At 43.0% G+C, this 18403-nt stretch overlaps 1 protein-coding gene across 2 annotated transcripts in view; it reads left to right on the top strand.

The window, feature by feature from the left end:
- Window positions 1-18403, top strand: part of odad2 (outer dynein arm docking complex subunit 2) — a 569164-nt gene that overhangs the window by 313997 nt on the left and 236764 nt on the right. For both annotated transcript variants that reach the window (XM_068014153.1, XM_068014146.1), the window contains exons 14-15: window positions 7177-7287; window positions 11950-12104. In XM_068014153.1, the coding sequence (XP_067870254.1) occupies window positions 7177-7287; window positions 11950-12104 (266 nt within the window). The remainder of the gene's footprint in view (window positions 1-7176; window positions 7288-11949; window positions 12105-18403) is intronic.

Here is an 18403-nt window from a genome sequence, read left to right as displayed (position 1 = left end):
ATTGCCTCTCATTCTTCAAAACTCCAGAGAATATAGACCCAGTTTACTCAGCCTCTCATCATAGGCCAACCCTCTCATCCCAGGCACCAATTTAGTGATCCTTTGTTGTACTGCCTCCAATGCAATTATATCTTTTCTTAAATGTGGAGGCTAAACCTGCACTCAGTACTTCAGATGTGGTCTCACCAAAACCCTGTACAATTGTAGCAATATTTCTTTATTCCTGCACTCCAATCCTCTTGCAATAAAGGCCAACCTGCCATTTACCTTCCTAATTGCTTGCTGTACTCGCATGCCAACTTTCTGCTTTTCTTGTACAAGCACACCCAAGTCTCTTTGAACATCCACACTTACAAGTTTCACACCTTTTAAAAGATATTCTACTTTTCTATTCTTACGACCAAAGTGAATAACTTCACACTTCCCTACATTATACTCCATCTGCCATCTTGTTGCTCACTCGTTTAATCTGTCTATATCTCTTTGCAGCCTCTCTATGTCCTCCCCACAACTTACCTTTCCACCTACTTTTGCATCATCAGCAAACCTAGATAAGTTACTCTCTGTCTCTGCAACTAAGTCATTAATATAAATTGTAAATAGCTGAGGTCCCAGTACTGATCCTTGCGGCACCCCACTATTTACTGCCTGCCAACTTGAAAATGCCCCATTTATACCCACTCTTTGCTTCCTATCGGTTAACCAATCCTCTATCCATGCTTATATATTACCCCCAACTCCATGAGGCCTTATCTTGCCTATTGACCTTTTGTGTTGTCAGGCAAGCCCCCCACCTGCCAAGAATGAGGAAAATTAATTTCGCCACATTAACATTGATTTTAAACTATTGTTGGTGAAGAAAGAACTTGCTTTAAAAAAAATTGGAGACTTTGGCTGGAGAGAGACATTAGCATATCAACAGACAAGTACTTCAAGGGACAAAGGAGCTTTTCCCTGCTCCAATTTAATCCACAATGGACTTTTGATTACCAGAAATTGAAGCATTCCAGGTTAAGATGGCCGAATACACAAACAGACATGGTCAGGCCAGTTTAGTCACATGACTGACTATTGGAGTTTTTTGAATTTGAACTTCCAACAGGGAATTTGAACTCAGAAAGCACTTTTCTCCTGGACTGAAAAGACCTCTCTCCTGTCTGCTCTCATCTCACTCTCACCAGCTTCAGAAACCATTGAAGACACAAGAACACCAAGAGAGAAAAGTCTCCTACAGTGAACAAAGTTTAAGAAGAATACTGGGCCCCAACAAAAAGCAAGACTACTTACAAAAGGACTACAGTGAGCTTGAAGCACAGTAAACAAGAAACTCTTGTGATATTGCCTCAAACCTCTCCATTTTATTTTTTCTTCTCTCCTGTCTCTATTTGCATCTGCGTATCGTGTGTGCATGCCAGCGTGAGCGCGTTGTATATCCGTAGGCTTTAACCGTATTACAGTTTAAGTTTAAGGTTTAATAAATTTAATTTTTCTTCTTTAAACCTAAGAAAGCCTGTTTATGCTCATTTCTTTGCCTTATAATTGGAAAGTGGTGAACAAGGATTCACCAAAGGGGGAGCTCAAAACACAGTATGTTTAAAATTAAACCCTGTTACAATAAGACCGGGTAAAGACAGTAAAAGACCCCTAGATACCTTTCTCACCTGGTCTTAACAGTGTGGCACCTTATTGAATGCCTTTTGGAAATCCAGGTGTATTACATCTACTGGTTCCCCTTTACCCTACTAGTTACATCTTCAAAAAACTCCAGTAAATTTGTCAAACAGGATTTCCCTTCAATAATGTTGACTTGTTCTAATCATACTGTGCATTTCTAAGTACATTGCTAAGGCTTCCTTAATAATAGATTCCAGCATTTTCCCAACAACTGATGTTAGGCTAACTGGCCTATAGTTCCCGGTTTTCTCCCTCCCCCCTTTCTTGTAAAGCAGTGTAACATTTGCCAACTTCCAATCTGATGGGACCATTCCTGAATCGAAGGGATTTTGGAAGATTTTGGAAAATCATAGCTAGCGCATCCACTATCTCTGCAGCTATCTTTTTTAGACCCCTAGGGTGTAGGCCATCAGGTCACGGGGATTTGTCAGATTTTAGTCCCTTAAGTTTCTCCCATACTTTTTCCTCTAATGATAATTTCCTCACTCTTTTTACCCCTTAGGTTACTGTCTGTTTCTGGTATGCAACTTGTGTCTTCTACTGTGAAGACAGACACAAAATATTTGTTCAATGTCTCTGCCATTTCTGTCTCTGCCATTTCCTCATTCCCCATCATAATTTCTCCTGTCTCTGCTTCGAAGGGAGCAATGTTTACTTTCGCTACTCTCTTCCTTTTTATATACTTAATAAAAGCTCTTACAATCTGTTTTTTATATTTCTGGCTAGTTTACTCTCATTCTATTTTTCCCTTTTTATCAATTTTAGCAAATTTATATGAAAGTTAAAATCCCTCATTAAAACCACTCTGCCTTTACTGTATGCTTGTCTAATCTCTGCATTTATACCTTCTACTATCAGGTTCCACAATAACGCTGACACTCTACCTCACCACCTCCTCTCTCAACCCCTCCACTGTTTCTGAATTGTCAGTTTTGTCTGAGATCCAGTACTGGATGAGCATAAATTTTCACCTACTAAATATTGGGAAGACTGAAGTCATTGTCTTCAGCCCCCATCACAAACTCCCCTCCCTAGCCATTGACTGCACCCCATTCCTTGGTAACTGTCTGAGGTTAAACCAGACCATTTGCAACCTTGGTGTCATATTTGACTCCTAGCTAAGCTTTCAACCAAATATCCGCTCACCAAGATCACCTACTTCCAGCTCTGTAACATCACCTAACTTCACCCCTGCCTCAGCTCATCTGCTGCTGAGTGTCTCACCCATTCCTTTATTACCTCTAGACTTCACTATTCCAATGCTGTCTTGGCTGGCCTCACATCTTCTACTCTGTAAATTTGAACTCATCCAAAACTCTGCTGCCTGTACCCTAACTCACACCAAATCCTGTTAACCACTGTTCGTTGACCCACTAGCTCCCAATCCTGCAGCCCCTTCAATTTTAAAATCCTTTTCATGTTTTCACATTCTTGCTCCACCCTATCTCTGTAGCCTCCTTCAGCCCTACAAACCTTTGAGATCTCTGTGCTCCTCCAATTCTGACCTCTTGCGCATCCAGGATTTTAATCACTCCATCCTTTGTGGTCAAACCTTCAGCCGCCGTGGCTGTAAGCTCTGGAATTCCCTCTCTAAATCTCTCATTTATCTGCATCTCTCTCCTCCTTTATGATGCTCTTTAAAACCTATCTCTTTAACCAAGCTTCCTTATATGGCTCAGTGTCCAATTTTGTTTGATAATGCTACTTGTGATGCACTTTGGAATGTTTTACAACATTGAAGGTGCTATATAAATCTAAGTTGCTGTTGATGTTGAAGGGTTACATAATGGCACGACTGCCACTGACAATCAGCTGTACCATGTATTTCTTCATAACATGGGCGGCACAGTGGTGCAGTGGCTAGCACTGCAGCCTCACAGCTCCAGCAACCCGGGTTCAATTCTGGGTACTGCCTGTGCGGAGTTTGCAAGTTCTCCCTGTGACCGCGTGGGTTTTCGCCGGGTGCTCCGGTTTCCTCCCACAGCCAAAGACTTGCAGGTTGTTAGGTAAATTGGCCATTATAAATTGCCCCTAGTGTAGGTAGGTGGTAGGGGAATATAGGGGATGTGGTAGGAATATGGGATTAGTGTAGGATTAGTATAAATGGGTGGTTGATGGTTGGCACAGACTCAGTGGGCCGAAGGGCCTGTTTCAGTGCTGTATCTCTCAATAATCCAGTGAATTGCATAGTATCACATAGTATTTACAGCACAGAAAGAGGCTATTCAGCCCAACAGTTCCATGCCAGTGTTTATGTTCCCCATGCGCCTCCTCCCACCCTCCTAACCCCATTAACATATCCTTCTATTCCTTTCCCCTGATGTATTTATCTAGCTTCCCATTAAATACATCAATGCAAGTCACCTGAGGTACTCCATGTGATACTGAGTTCCACATTCTAGCCACTCTCTGGGATAAGGATTTTCTCCAGAATTCGGGATTTATTACTGACTATCTACCACACTACCAGAAGGACGTGGAGGCTTTGGAGAGGGTACAGAGGAGGTTTACCAGGATGTTGCCTGGTCTGGAAGGCATTAGCTATGAGGAGAGGTTGGAAAAACTCGGATTGTTTTCACTGGAACGACGGAGGTGGAGGGGCGACATGATAGAGGTTTACAAAGTTATGAGCGGCATGGACAGAGTGGATAGTCAGAAGCTTTTTCCCAGGGTGGAAGAGTCAGTTACTAGGGGACATAGGTTTAAGGTGCGAGGGGCAAAGTTTAGAGGGGATGTGCGAGGCAAGTTTTTTACACAGATGTCAAAGGCAGTGACTCTCACCTCACAGTCGCTGTCAGACATCGCAAGGTGACTAATATTGAGTCAGTGACAGGAACTCACTAAAATCAATGTAAGCAATATAACAGTAATAAAGAAAATAGAGAGAGGTGGCCGCTGGTGAGGCTGCAAGGCGAATGAGAAGGTGCCTCCATTTTGAGGTGTCATCGCAGGGGAGGAAAATACATAGTTTTTCTGCTGGGGCTAAACAGGCAGGCATTCAGTGGGGAAACCCCTCCAGCAGTGGCTAGGTGCCGCAGGGATGGCCATTGCTGTCAGCAGCCCCTCCTTGGGCCTTGGAAACTCTGACCTCCAATAAACCTCCCCCCCTCCCTCCCTGGGAGAGTGCAAAAAGCCTGCCTCCATGCAGCTGGCGGTCTTAGATGGTGGGGGGCTGCTCAATCGCCAGTAAAATGGCCCTCAATTGGGTCTTTAATTGGCTAAAATGTCTCCCGCCTCTGTTCAGTGGGCGGCCGAGCCACTGCCGTTCCCGCCACCTGGAAACTTCACCGGTGGCAGGACTGCATCGTGGAGCCATCCTGACGCAGTTCCCTGGCATTTTACCGGCACCCTCCCCACCTCCTAGCATGCCACCAGGGCGGTTGGGGGGTGCGGGGCAGACGATAAAATCTCACCCATAATTTCGAAGGTCTATGCTATTTCACTTCTATTCCCATTTCCCTCAGGTCACTGTCAGGCCTCAGCTGTTTGTCCTATTTTAGCTTAACTAACCTCTAATTCTTCCTTTTATTTCTCATAATATCTTTCAACTTACTTTTAACCAATTTAGGAATTACTTCCTCCCCAGTATCCTCTTTTGTGAACACTGATGTGTTTATCCTCTCTTATTCTCTAATTCATATTATACTTATAGGCCGCCTTCTTCAATTTTAGTTGTTGACCTTAGGCGTCAGCCGTGGCTCAGATGTGGCATTCTTGACTCTAAATATGATAATTGTATGGTTAAGTCCCACTTCAAGTGTTTAAGTCCTCTCTATAGCCTGCATTCTGTTCTTTACTAATAGTGTCTCTCCTTTCTTGCTTATTATGTGCCTCCTAAAATACTCTAACCCAAGATGCTTATTTTCCACTGCTGTTCAGTTTGAAACCAAGGGCATGACTTTCTGTTTTGGGTCAGGATCCTGGTGTCGGGGTCAAATCTGGGACCTGATCCTACACTGTATCGGGAGCAGTCATCTGACATCACTTTTGCCTTGATTGGCCAATTAGTAGCCAGAGGACATGCTCACTGTTCATTTAAGGACAGCGGGCAGGCTCTCAAAGCTGGAAGGCCAATAGGAGCCCTCCAGCACAAAAGGAGCTGCAGCCTGCTGTTGCAGGTAAGGGAGAGAGAGGGCACCTCCATCTTGAGGTGCACACCCAGCAACTGTAAAAAATTTGAAATAAAAACTGACCCCAGCTGCTGCACCACCATTGTGCAGGAGAACCTCTCCACAGGGCGGCAGCTGTGGCCAGGTAAGTTGGGGTACTGGTAGGGTCTCAAAGTCAGCCTGCAGTGCTGGCCCTCTGGTCTGCTACCAGGAGGCTGTTCTGTCCCCAATCCCATCTCCAGGAAAATGGCTGAGAGGCTGGATGGTGCGGGTAAACAGGCATGCTGGCCAGTGGCACAAAATTATGCGCCCACCCATCTCCGTTCCCACCCCCAAGGGAGGGTGAGAATCCTGCCCCAAATTTCTGTCAGTGTAATTAAACCTCCATCTTCCTGTGACAGAACTGCTTCTAATATCCCCGATTTATTTCATACACTCTGAATAATGCAATACATGCACATTTTGTTCATATTTAATGCTAATCATTTCTTCTTGAATATTTTTGTCCAAATCAACACCTCAGTCCTTAATCTTTTTTTTCCTGCTTATAACTGGTTATTTTGATTTGCCTCTATTCTTTCTGCATTGTATCCTTTTTGCTAAATTATTTTTTATTCATATGTTTACCTCTTCTCTTTCTACTTTCTTTCTGGTCACTTTTATATTCCCTGTCCCACTTCCTTTCCAATTTAAGTTACTCCACTTCAATATTGACCTGTTTTTTATTAACTGTTCATTCGCTGTTGTCCTTTTCAGATATAACCCATTCAGCTGGTAGAGTTCCTATGTTTCCAGGAACTAGTGACAATGCCCCATAAAATCAAAACCCTATTCCAGAAACAACCTCTTTAGCCACAATCTTTTCCCAATCTTTCTATTCTTCGCTATTCTAGCACATAGCTTGGGAAGTAATTCAGATATTGCTACCCTTTTATTATCGCATTTTGACATTGAATACCATTGGCTATTTTTCAGCTCAACTTCTCAATCTGTGTAGATCCCTCTGCATCCGATCTTGCTTATTTGCAATCCGCACATCTCAGTGTCATCAGCATATTACAATATTTACAATAATTTGGTCTTCGCAATTCCAGATCATTGATGCACCAGCTCCTAATTAATGAGCTTTAACAAGTTGAATTGGCCTTTTTTCAATTTTTCATGAGCATTCGTAATGCCTAAGGGATAAGATAGTTCAGAGAAAGAAATATTTAATCCCTTGCCACATTCTCCAGACATTCCACACTCCTTATGCATGTCTACTTTTCATAAAACTTCACAAACAAAAAAATATTAGCTTCGAGGTATTTTAAGTTCCATGTATAAAGATAGCATTTAATATTCTATTGAATTCATAGAATACATGTTTCTTTTCTATATTGATTTTTTTCAGCCAAGTTATAGGTTGGCCATTCGAACAGAAAATATGGTTAAGGATCTGGTAAGAAATCTTAGCAGTGAAAGTCAGGAACTTCAGATGCATTGTGCCCGCGCCATTTTCAAGGTACAAGTACAAGACTACTCTTCAGCTTTCTGACTCTTCAAATATATTTTCCTAATAATATTTCTGAGGTGTTTACTTGAAACTAATTTTCAAAGTGTCTTGAAGGTACTTTTATTATTACTAGTTTGGATCAGGATTTTTTGAATGTCAATAATATAACAATGAAAGATTAGAACAGTTTGTAATAGTTATAGATAGTTTTATAGAAGATATTCATGATTGAAGTTGAAAAATAATGAGCCCCAAATTTTAATGGGCCGAGATCCCAGCAGTTACACCAGGATTGTGCCTTTTGTGCATTCCAGCACTGACTAATCTGGGGTCAGCAGAAGAGCATCTCATTTGCATGGGGCCAATGGGCACATTTCATGCACCTGCCAGCCTCATTTTGCTGGAACCTCTGGCATTAGAACATTACAGCGCAGTACAGGCCCTTCGGCCCTCGATGTTGCGCCGACCATCTGACCTACACTATTCCATTTTCATCCATATGTCTATCCAATGACCACTTAAATGCCCTTAAAGTTGGCGAGTCTACTACTGTTGCAGGCAGGGCGTTCCACGCCCCTACTACTCTCTGCGTAAAGAAACTACCTCTGACATCTGTCCTATATCTTTCACCCCTCAACTTAAAGCTATGTCCCCTCGTGTTTGCCATCATCATCCGAGGAAAAAGACTCTCACTATCCACCCTATCTAACCCTCTGATTATCTTGTATGTCTCTATTAAGTCACCTCTCCTCCTCCTTCTCTCTAACGAAAACAACCCCAAGTCCCTCAGCCTTTCCTCGTAAGACCTTCCTTCCATACCGGGCAACATCCTAGTAAATCTCCTCTGCACCCTTTCCAAAGCTTCCACATCCTTCCTATAATGTGGTGACCAGAACTGCACGCAATACTCAAGGTGCAGCCTCACCAGAGTTTTGTACAGCTGCATCATGACCTCGTGGCTCCGAAACTCGATCCCCCTACTAATAAAAGCTAACACACCATATGCCTTTTTAACAGCCCTATTAACCTGGGTAGCAACTTTCAGGGATTTATGTACCTGGACACCAAGATCTCTCTGCTCATCTACACTACCAAGAATCTTCCCATTAGCCCAGTACTCTGCATTGCTGTTACTCCTTCCAAAGTGAATCACCTCACACTTCTCCGCATTAAACTCCATTTGCCATCTCTCAGCCCAGCTCTGCAGCCTATCTATGTCCCTCTGTACCCTACAACACCCTTCGACACTATCCACAACTCCACCGACCTTCGTGTCATCCGCAAATTTACTAACCCACCCTTCTACACCCTCATCCAGGTCATTTATAAAAATGACAAACAGCAGTGGCCCCAAAACAGATCCTTGCGGTACACCACTAGTAACTAAACTCCAGGATGAACATTTGCCATCAACCACCACCCTCTGTCTTCTTTCAGCTAGCCAATTTCTGATCCAAAGCTCTAAATCACCTTCAACCCCATACTTCCGTATTTTCTGCAATAGCCTACCGTGGGGAACCTTATCAAAACGCCTTACTGAAATCCATATACACCACATCCACGGCTTTACCCTCATCCACCTGTTTGGTCACCTTCTCGAAAAACTCAATAAGGTTTGTGAGGCACGACCTACCTTTCACAAAACCGTGCTGACTATCGCAAATGAACTTATTCTTTTCAAGATGATTATAAATCCTATCTCTTATAACCCTTTCCAACATTTTACCCACAACCGAAGTAAGGCTCACAGGTCTATAATTACCAGGGCTGTCTCTACTCCCCTTCTTGAACAAGGGGACAACATTTGCTATCCTCCAGTCCTCCGGCACTACTCCTGTCGACAATGACGACTTAAAGATCAACAACAACGGCTCTGCAATCTCCTCCCTGGCTTCCCAGAGAATGATAGGATAAATCCCATCTGGCCCAGGGGACATATCTATTTTCACTCTTTCCAAAATTGCTAACACCTCCTCCTTGTGAATCTCAATCCCATCTAGCCTAGTAGGCTGTATCTCAGTAATCTCCTCGGCAACATTTTCTTTCTCTACTGTAAATACTGACGAAAAATATTCATTTAACGCTTCCCCTATCTCCTCTGATTCCGCACACAACTTCCCACTACTATCCTTGATTGGCCCTGTTCTAACTCTTATCATTCTTTTATTCCTGATATACCTATAGAAAGCCTTAGGGTTTTCTTTGATCCTCTCCGCCAATGACTTCTCGTGTCCTCTCCTTGCTCGTCTTCGCCCTCCCTTTAGATCCTTCCTGGCTAGCTTGTAACTCTCAAGCGCCCTAACTGAGCCTTCACGTCTCATCCTAACATAAGCCGCCCTCTTCCTCTTGACAAGCGCTTCAACTTCTTGAGTAAACCACGGCTCCCTCGCTCGACAACTTCCTCCCTGCCTGACAGGTACATACTTATCAAGGACACGCATTAGCTGCTCCTTGAATAAGCTCCACATTTCGTTTGTGCCCATCCCCTGCAGTTTCCTTCCCCATCCTACACATCCTAAATCTTGCCTAATCGCGTCATAATTTCCTTTCCCCCAGCTATAATTCTTGCCCTGCGGTATATACCTGTCCCTGCCCATCGCTAAGGTAAACCTAACCGAATTGTGATCACTATCGCCAAAGTGCTCACCTACATCTAAATCGAACACCTGGCCGGGTTCATTACCCAGTACCAAATCCAATGTGGCATCGCCCCTGGTTGGCCTGTCCACATACTGTGTCAGAAAACCCTCCTGCACACACTGGACAAAAACAGACCCATCTAAAGTACTCGAACTATAGTATTTCCAGTCAATATTTGGAAAGTTAAAGTCCCCCATAACCACTACCCTGTTACTCTCGCTCCTGTCGAGAATCATCTTTGCTATCCTTTCCTCTACATCTCTGGAACTATTCGGAGGTCTATAGAAAACTCCCAACAGGGTGACCTCTCCTCTCCTGTTTCTAACCTCGGCCCATACTACCTCAGTAGACGAGTCCTCAAACGTCCTTTCTGCCGCTGTAATACTTTCCTTGATTAACAATGCCACACCCCCCCCTCTTTTACCCTCTTCTCTGTTCTTACTGAAACATCTAAATCCCGGAACCTGCAACATCCATTCCTGCCCCTGCTCTACCCATGTCTCTGAAATGGCCACAACATCAGGATCCCAGGTACCAACCCATGCTGCAAGCTCACCCACCTTATTCCGGATGCTCCTGGCGTTGAAGTAGACACACTTTAAACCAAGTTCTTGCTTGCCAGTGCCCTCTTGCGTCCCTGTAACCTTATCCCCTACCTCACTACTCTCAGCAGCCTGTACACTGGAACTACAATTTAGGTTCCCATTCCCCTGCTGATTTAGTTTAAACCCCCCCGAAGAGCACTAACAAATCTCCCCCCCAGGATATTGGCATCTGCTGCAATCATGAGTTCCTCTAAGTAAAAATGTTTGGAAGGAGCCATTTAATAGAACATTTACTAAAAAAAGTAATTTTTTTTTAAAGGCCAGGCTGTGTCCCTGGCCTGGACTTTTGGGATACAGAGCACCTGTGTCCTTCTGGAATCTTATATCCCTCTTATTTGGTGTAACAGCTTCTAAATATACGCTGGCTCCCATTAGGGTCGAGAAGGTAAAATTCCAGTATAGGTAATTTCCCCCCATTCCCATCCACTCATGCCGCTTTCTTCATGTGTGGCCTTGTTTTCAGCAGATGTGGGCTCTGCTGTCAAACATGTCCACTGCAAGAGCCTGTGGAAGGGATCACAGCTAACAGCAGCCAATGAAGGACTGCTGGTTTCCCATTGTGTACCAGCCACTTTCCTGGTGGTACTAGAAACAAGTGGCGCAGGATGAGAGTGACATAGGGACATCAGTGTGGTGGCTAAAATGCAGAGATTTTTAAAATTTAAAGTGGCCTCCCCATCAGTCACTCCAGCCATATTATGAGGTAGACGCCTAACTTAAAGAAGCTTGTGCATTAGTTTCCAGCTCTTTTTGCATTCACTGCACACAATCAGACAATCTGTGCTCTTTGGGCACATTGTAGGCCTTCAGCCTTCATGCCTAAGTTTCCAGGGAATGGTCACACCTCTGCCCTTCATCACATAGGACAGCCACCATCATATTATCAGCCCAACTATGTTCCTACTCATGACCCTTTAAAAATGTTTTCTGCTTATGATTAGCAGCTTTTGAATATGTTATTCGGGGATAGAGGTAGAAGGAAATGGGATATTGATAACTACTATTAAACTTCGAATGTGTGTATTTTCTGGGAATTAATTTATTATAGTCCACTATATAGTATTTTTACAATAAGCTGATTAATGGCTTCATTAAAATAGCACACAGAGGAATTTGATGCAAATATGTTAATCAGTGCAGTAAATGTGGAGAACAGAGTAGCTTCAGTTCCCAGAAGTTTTTTTTTATATTCTCCTCAACATTTTGAGAAGCTATAATTATGACTTGTCCCTTGGCTCTGCATCTGTGCTCATATTATCTTTATTCATAAATGTACTATTCCAATCCTTCGTTAGGTAAGAATTAGTTTTAGGCAAGTTTTAAAAAGATAATTTTCATAAGCGGTCAGTGAGGCATTGCATGAGTTTTAGATAAAATTCTGTTTCATTTTATACTCTACATACAATTTTGTGCTTTCCATTCATAGTGTGCAGAAGATGAAGAAACACGTAATCTTGTAAGAACTCATAATGGTCTGGGACCACTGGTCAGGCTTTTCAACAAGTCTGACAATAAAGCATTGTTAGCAGCAGCCACGGGAGCTGTCTGGAAGTGCGCCATCAGCATGGAGAACGTAGAGAGGTATTGATTAATTATGACTGAGAAGCTTCAATTCCAGAATGACTTTGTTTCAATCAAATAAATACATTTACTTTAGATCTGTCTGTTGCAATACTTTACAGGTTACTTAGCTCAAATAACATTGAGAAAATGTGGTGAGGAGAGAAACTATACTCACCTTTGCATTAATGGGGTATTTAATTTGTGAGTTTTTCAGCTATAGCAATGAAGACAAATATTTTATAACAACAATGCATGCATAACATGCTGGGTAAAATATTGCATTTTCTAGTACGAGCATATACTAACGTACAAATTAGGAGCAGAAGTAGGTCAATCGGCCCCTAAGATCATGGCTAGTCTGTTTTTGTCTCGAATTCCACACTCCCATCTACTCCCGATAACCTTTGATTCCCTTGCCTAACAAGAATCTTATCTACCTCTGCCTTAAAAATAGTCAATGACCCCGCCTCCACCACCTTCTGAGGCAGAGTTCCAAAGTCGCACGACCCTCAGAGAAAAATATTTCTCTTCCTCTCTGTCCTAAAAGGCCAACCCCTAATTTTAAAACAGTGCTCCCTAGTTCTGGACTGACCCACAAGAGGAAACAGCTGTCCACATCCACTTTGTCAAGACCATTCAGAATCTTATATACTTCAATAAAGTTTCCCCTCACTCTTTTAAACTCCAGTGAAAACAAGCCCAGTCTGTCCGACCTTTCCTCATAAGACAATTCGCTCATACCAGGTATCAATAGCAAATAAGAATGTATTAAAAAACATGAAGAATTTTCCTTGTTAGAGTGAGGCATACTCTAGAAAGGTGATTTTAACCCTACTCGCTAACAGAAATTGGGTGCATTACCAGTTAAAATCACTGCTAAGTGTTTACCATTCCATTCACATTGCATTGCTGCCGGCCCTCATTTTAATCATGCAGTTCTTTCACTTGTCTGAGGAGTCCACCAAAGCCAGACATGGGCCTCTTAAATGCATGAAAGTCAGGGTCACGAGTATTATCTTAAGTGATCGAAATAGCTGAAGCCACTTGTATTTGCCTATGGCCAGCTCCTGGATTCAGCTTCCACTCTCTTCAGCTTGCCTGCACACTGCTATCTTGTGATGTGAGCTTGGATGATTCTGTGTCTGTTTTATCTGGTTCCAACCAGTTCTGTCTCCTCAGAGCCCTGAAGTTTTTAGTTTCACTTTTAGATAGGGACTGTCTCAAAAAAACAATCTTTGAAATCAGAGTCAGTGCACCTAACAACAAATCATCTGTTCAGACAACAGCTTGCACATGCTCCTTCACTGTTCTCACAAACTGCGGACTCCATCACACTCCCCCCCACCCCACCCCCACCACCCCCCTTCCACCTTGGGAAAAAGAAAGCTTTACCGTAGTAAAGTGTTCTTTACAACAATTCAGAAATACAGCAAGTTCTTAACATCATAAACATTTTAACAAACCGTACAGGCAACATTTTCATATTCCACAATTATACAGATCATATTTACAAAATTATCAGGGCTTAACCAATAACAAAACCAAGTAATTGTGACAATTAGGATTAGAAAGATTCAAACATCAAAAAATTATCATAACTCAGAACCATCCTTTTTTCTTACACCTCGTCTTTAAACTCTGGACAGGGTATCAACAATTACCTTTTTTCCCCCTGCAACATGCACAATTTTTAGTCTAAATGGCTATAACATCAAACTCCAGAGAAACAGCCTGAGGTTCTTTGTTCTGAACATTTCTAGAAACACAAGTGGGTCATGGTCTGTATAAACTAGAACTTTCCCCGACTATTTTTTACATACAGCTGTTGTAGAGCCAGTACAAGATTTTTAAAACCTCTTTCTCAATGGTAGAATACTTTCTTTGATGCTTATTAAGTTTCCTAGAGAAGTAGCTAACAGGCTGTTCCATATCAGCATCATCATCTTGGAGCAACACCGCTCCTACCCCTATGTTACTGCCGTCAATAACCTCCTTGAATGGCTTACTAAAATCTAGGGCTGCAAGAACATGCTCCTTTATCAAAATGGCCTTTAACTTCTCAAATGCCATTTGGCATGACTCTGACCATTCAAACTTTATGTTTTTCTTTAACAAATTTGTCAATGGGATGACTACTGTGTTGAAATTAGGGACAAATTTCCTGTAGAACCCACACATACCCAGAAATCATAACACTTCTTTCTTTGTCTTGGGTACAGGAAACTCTATTATTGCCTGAACTTTGGCCTCTCGTGGTAACACTTGACCTTAACCCACAATATGTCCTAAATAAGTGACTTTGGCCTTGACAAACTTACTCTTTGCCAGTTTTATGATGAGGTTGGCTTTGTTAGGGCTGCACAGTGGCGCAGTGGTTAGCACCGCAGCCTCACAGCTCCAGCGACCCGGGTTCAATTCTGGGTACTGCCTGTGCGAAGTTTGCAAGTTCTCCCTGTGACTGTGAATCCTCCCACAGCCAAAGACTTGCAGGTTGATAGGTAAATTGGCCATTATAAATTGCCCCTATATAGGTAGGTGGTAGGGGAATATAGGGAAGGTGGGGATGTGGTAGGAATATGGGATTAGTGTGGGATTAGTATAAATGGGTGGTTGGCACAGACTCGGTGGGCCGAAGGGCCTGTTTCAGTGCTGTATCTCTAAATAAATAAATAATAAATAGAGCTCTCAAATGTCTGACATGATCATTCCAAGTGTGACTGTACACCAAAAGGTCATCAATGTACACAACACAATTACTCAACCCAGCAATCCCTTCATTGGTAAATCTTTGAAATATAGCTGGTGCATTTTCATACCAAATGGCAGGACTTTACATTGGAACAGGCCATCTAGCGTCACAAAAGCAGAAATCTCTTTGACATGGTCGGTCAAGGGGACTTGCCAATATCCCTTAAACAAATCAATCTTGCTAACAAAGGCCAAGTCCTCCTCTCTCTCAATTACAATCCTTGAGATTTGGGATCGGATAGGAGTCCGTCTTAGTTACCGCATTAACCTTTCGGTAATCAATGCAGAATCTTTGAGAGCTGTCTGGTTATGGTATCAAAACGACAGGAGACCTCCAGCTACTTTGATTGGGTTCAGTTATATCATTATTTAACATGTATTGAATCTCCTCCCTGACTTCGGCCAATTTGCTGGGATTGAGTCTTTAGGGTTTTTTTTTAATTGGTTTAGCGCCCTGTACTTCAATCTCATGAATAACCAGAGAAGTATGACCTGGGTCATCTGCGCATACTTGCTTACATTCCCTCAATAGGTCAGCTCTGTCTTTCCTCTGTTTCTCAGGTAGGTGGTGTAGCACCTCATCCAGACCCTCCAACACCTTTGCATTCGCCAGCTTCACCGCAGGAGGCTCAATCTGAGAACTCTCAGTCTCAGACTCATCATCTGGTTTATCACATGCAACAGCATTACCATCTACATTCCCTACTACCTGTGCTACACCTACTGGCTGACTATGCTCACAGACATGATACCTCTTCAGCATATTCACATGACACACCCTTTGACTCTTCTGGCTTTATGGTGTACTAACTACATAGTTCACATCACTGAGTTTCCTTTTGATACAGTAGGGTCCACTCAACCTATGTTTCAAAGGTTCGCCAGGCAAAGCCAATAAGACTAGCACCATATCCCCGGGTTGAAAACTATGTGCCTTAGTTGTTCCGTCTGTTGGTACTTTCATCAACTGTTGAGAAGCCTTGAGATGTTGTTTAGCCACCGCAGAAGCAGACACATGATCTAGGAGGGTAGTTTCCTCCTCCTGTGCCAAAATTCTTTCCTTAATGAGTTTAAGGGGGCCGCTAACCTCATGCCCATAGACCAATTCAAAGGGACTGAAACTAGTAGACTCAGGTGGCGTGTCCCTAGTTGCAAATAACAAAAATGATATCCCTTTATTCCAATCCTGGGGATACTCACAACAGTAGGCCTGTTAGCGGGAATGAATCTAGAAGAATCACTCGACACTCAGGTCTGCTCCAATGTCAAACAGTTTATTTAAGTTACGCCGGCGGGGAGCAGGTCACTGGGCTGTCCAGATGCCTCTCCACCGAACAAAGGAAAATCATCAATACTTATACAGTTTCAAACAGTTACTCAGCCCATCCCGGCTGGACATGGTCCAATCATAATGATTACAGATTATATACATTGATTATTAAAGACCAATAGAAGCGGTTACCAGGCGTGAAAGGGGCTGCATGACCAACCCACAGACAGTTAGGGGATTACTCATGATGTTTTCCATTCCTTTCTAATCCCCATCCTTGGTTCTCATGTACGCACACCACCTTATCTTAACCTTGTTACAGGCTGGTATCTTTGTCAGCATTCCACAAGGACATCAGCTTTCCATTGAATAAGTCTTTGTTTGAATTTATGTTACTCAGCTCCTGTGTGAAATGTGGTCAAGTTGGCTAAGCCCCATGATGATTTGCAACCTCTTCATTGTTCACTAAGATTATATGTCACTGGTTACTCAAATAACATTTAAACAGTATGATATTTACTGTAGGTGCCTCTGCGCTTGGGAATACCCTTCAAAAATCCCCCCTTTCGGTAGGAGACTAGCCCTAGTCTCCTTAACCGGAACTAGTCGTTACCCCCCTTTTCTTTTAAACCGCCCGGTATTCCCTGCCTCAGACGTGCTGGCCAGTCACGTGATTTCAGGAATTCCAGTCATTCTAGATCAAATTGAGGTGATTCAACTGACTCTGTCCTCCGGACAGGCAAATCACCTTTCTTCCCTTTGCCTTGGTTTTTATCCTCTTTCGTCGTACATATTTCCTGCATGATCGGCAGGCCAGTATGCCCCATGCTATGGCCAGGATCAACTGTATCCCTACCAGTACGTGTGATACTATCTAAATCCAGGGGTGGATGTTCACATTCATCCCCCAGTCCCAAATCTTCTTCCACCAACTCTGGTTCTGCAATTCTTATCAGTATCTTTTTCCAGATTTTTGATTTTTGTCTGCAGTTGGTGGTGAAGCTTAATGGATTGACCCACCCTGAGCCTTAATTCCCTTAATACTTCAGCTAAGTGTGGGATGGGGGCCTGTTCTGTCTCCTCATAATCCTGGAGGTGGTCATGATTGGTGATGTTAATGATTTCGGTATCTCTGCGCTGAACCTGAATGATTCGAGCTTGTCCTATAGTGACGGGTCATAAAGGCGTAAAGCAAAAATTTGGATGTGGGATAGGACATTGTAACGGAAGGAACTTTCTGTAATAGAGACACAATATTTTCCTTTACCTCCGTAGCCTGTTCTGGCGAATATATGGGGGCAGGTATGATTTCTATGACACAACCATTGGGTCGATTGAACCCACATTCATCCAATTCTCCCTGCCCCACTGGGTGAGGACGTACTGTAATGTCCCCCCTTTGCTTGCATCCCGTAAGGGAGATTCCATATAGTGTATTGTTTCTGAGTATGGCGGAGGCTTCAGTTAAATAGTAGCGGAGGGAGGTATTACCCCGGACGACCCCAATATTTTCCAACTGGTAATGGGGAATTGGCCCTGAGTCCCGTGTGACTATAGGGATCATCAGGACTATTCCCACTCCCATACCTTTGCCCATTTCGCAATCTGGGATCACTGGGTATACTCTGATGAGTCCTTTCAGAGTACAGTTGTCCAGTGTCCTTTTTCTCTCTGCTAAGCGAGCTAGATGTGGGCTGTCTATCCAATCGGGCACCTCCCCCCTTTGGATCTGATCGAGGTTGTGTCGTGTCTGTCCCACCATCCACAAGCCATAAGTGTGACAGAGTTGTCCCTGCCTTGGCTTTCTGGCATCTTCCTTTTCTCTATCGATGAGGTGATTGATGGTTTTGTCATGGGCTTCTAATATCGTAATTCCATCTAATTGTATTCCCATGCCCTCCTCTCCCAGATTGGCCTGATTCTCCTGATTTTTCTCTGCTCTCTGTAAGAGTTCCTTCATTATTCCTTTAAGTTGTTCCACCTTTTCATTTAGACCTTGTATGTCCAGTGAGTTTACTACGGTGGTACCGGTATTGAATCCAGTAGCAACATTGTTAGCTATTCCCCTTTTTGTTCTATAAAGCTGATCCTGGCCTCTAAATCTAGTGGCACCCATGGCATCGGCAGCCTGCTGCTTTACAACCTTACTTAATACACTATATATATTTCTCACCTGTTCTGTGCAATATTCCGGCATCTGTAGTCCCGAGATATTGATCAGGACAGGCACAATCTCATGTTTAACATTGTCATATAATATTTTGCCTTCGTTAAATAGTACAATTCCATTCTCTGGTCC

The sequence above is a fragment of the Heterodontus francisci genome, chromosome 2 (assembly GCF_036365525.1).
Source record: "Heterodontus francisci isolate sHetFra1 chromosome 2, sHetFra1.hap1, whole genome shotgun sequence".
Classification (NCBI taxonomy): domain Eukaryota; kingdom Metazoa; phylum Chordata; class Chondrichthyes; order Heterodontiformes; family Heterodontidae; genus Heterodontus; species Heterodontus francisci.
The sequence above is the reverse complement of the archived record's forward strand: the minus strand, read 5'-3'. Positions and strand labels throughout refer to the sequence as shown.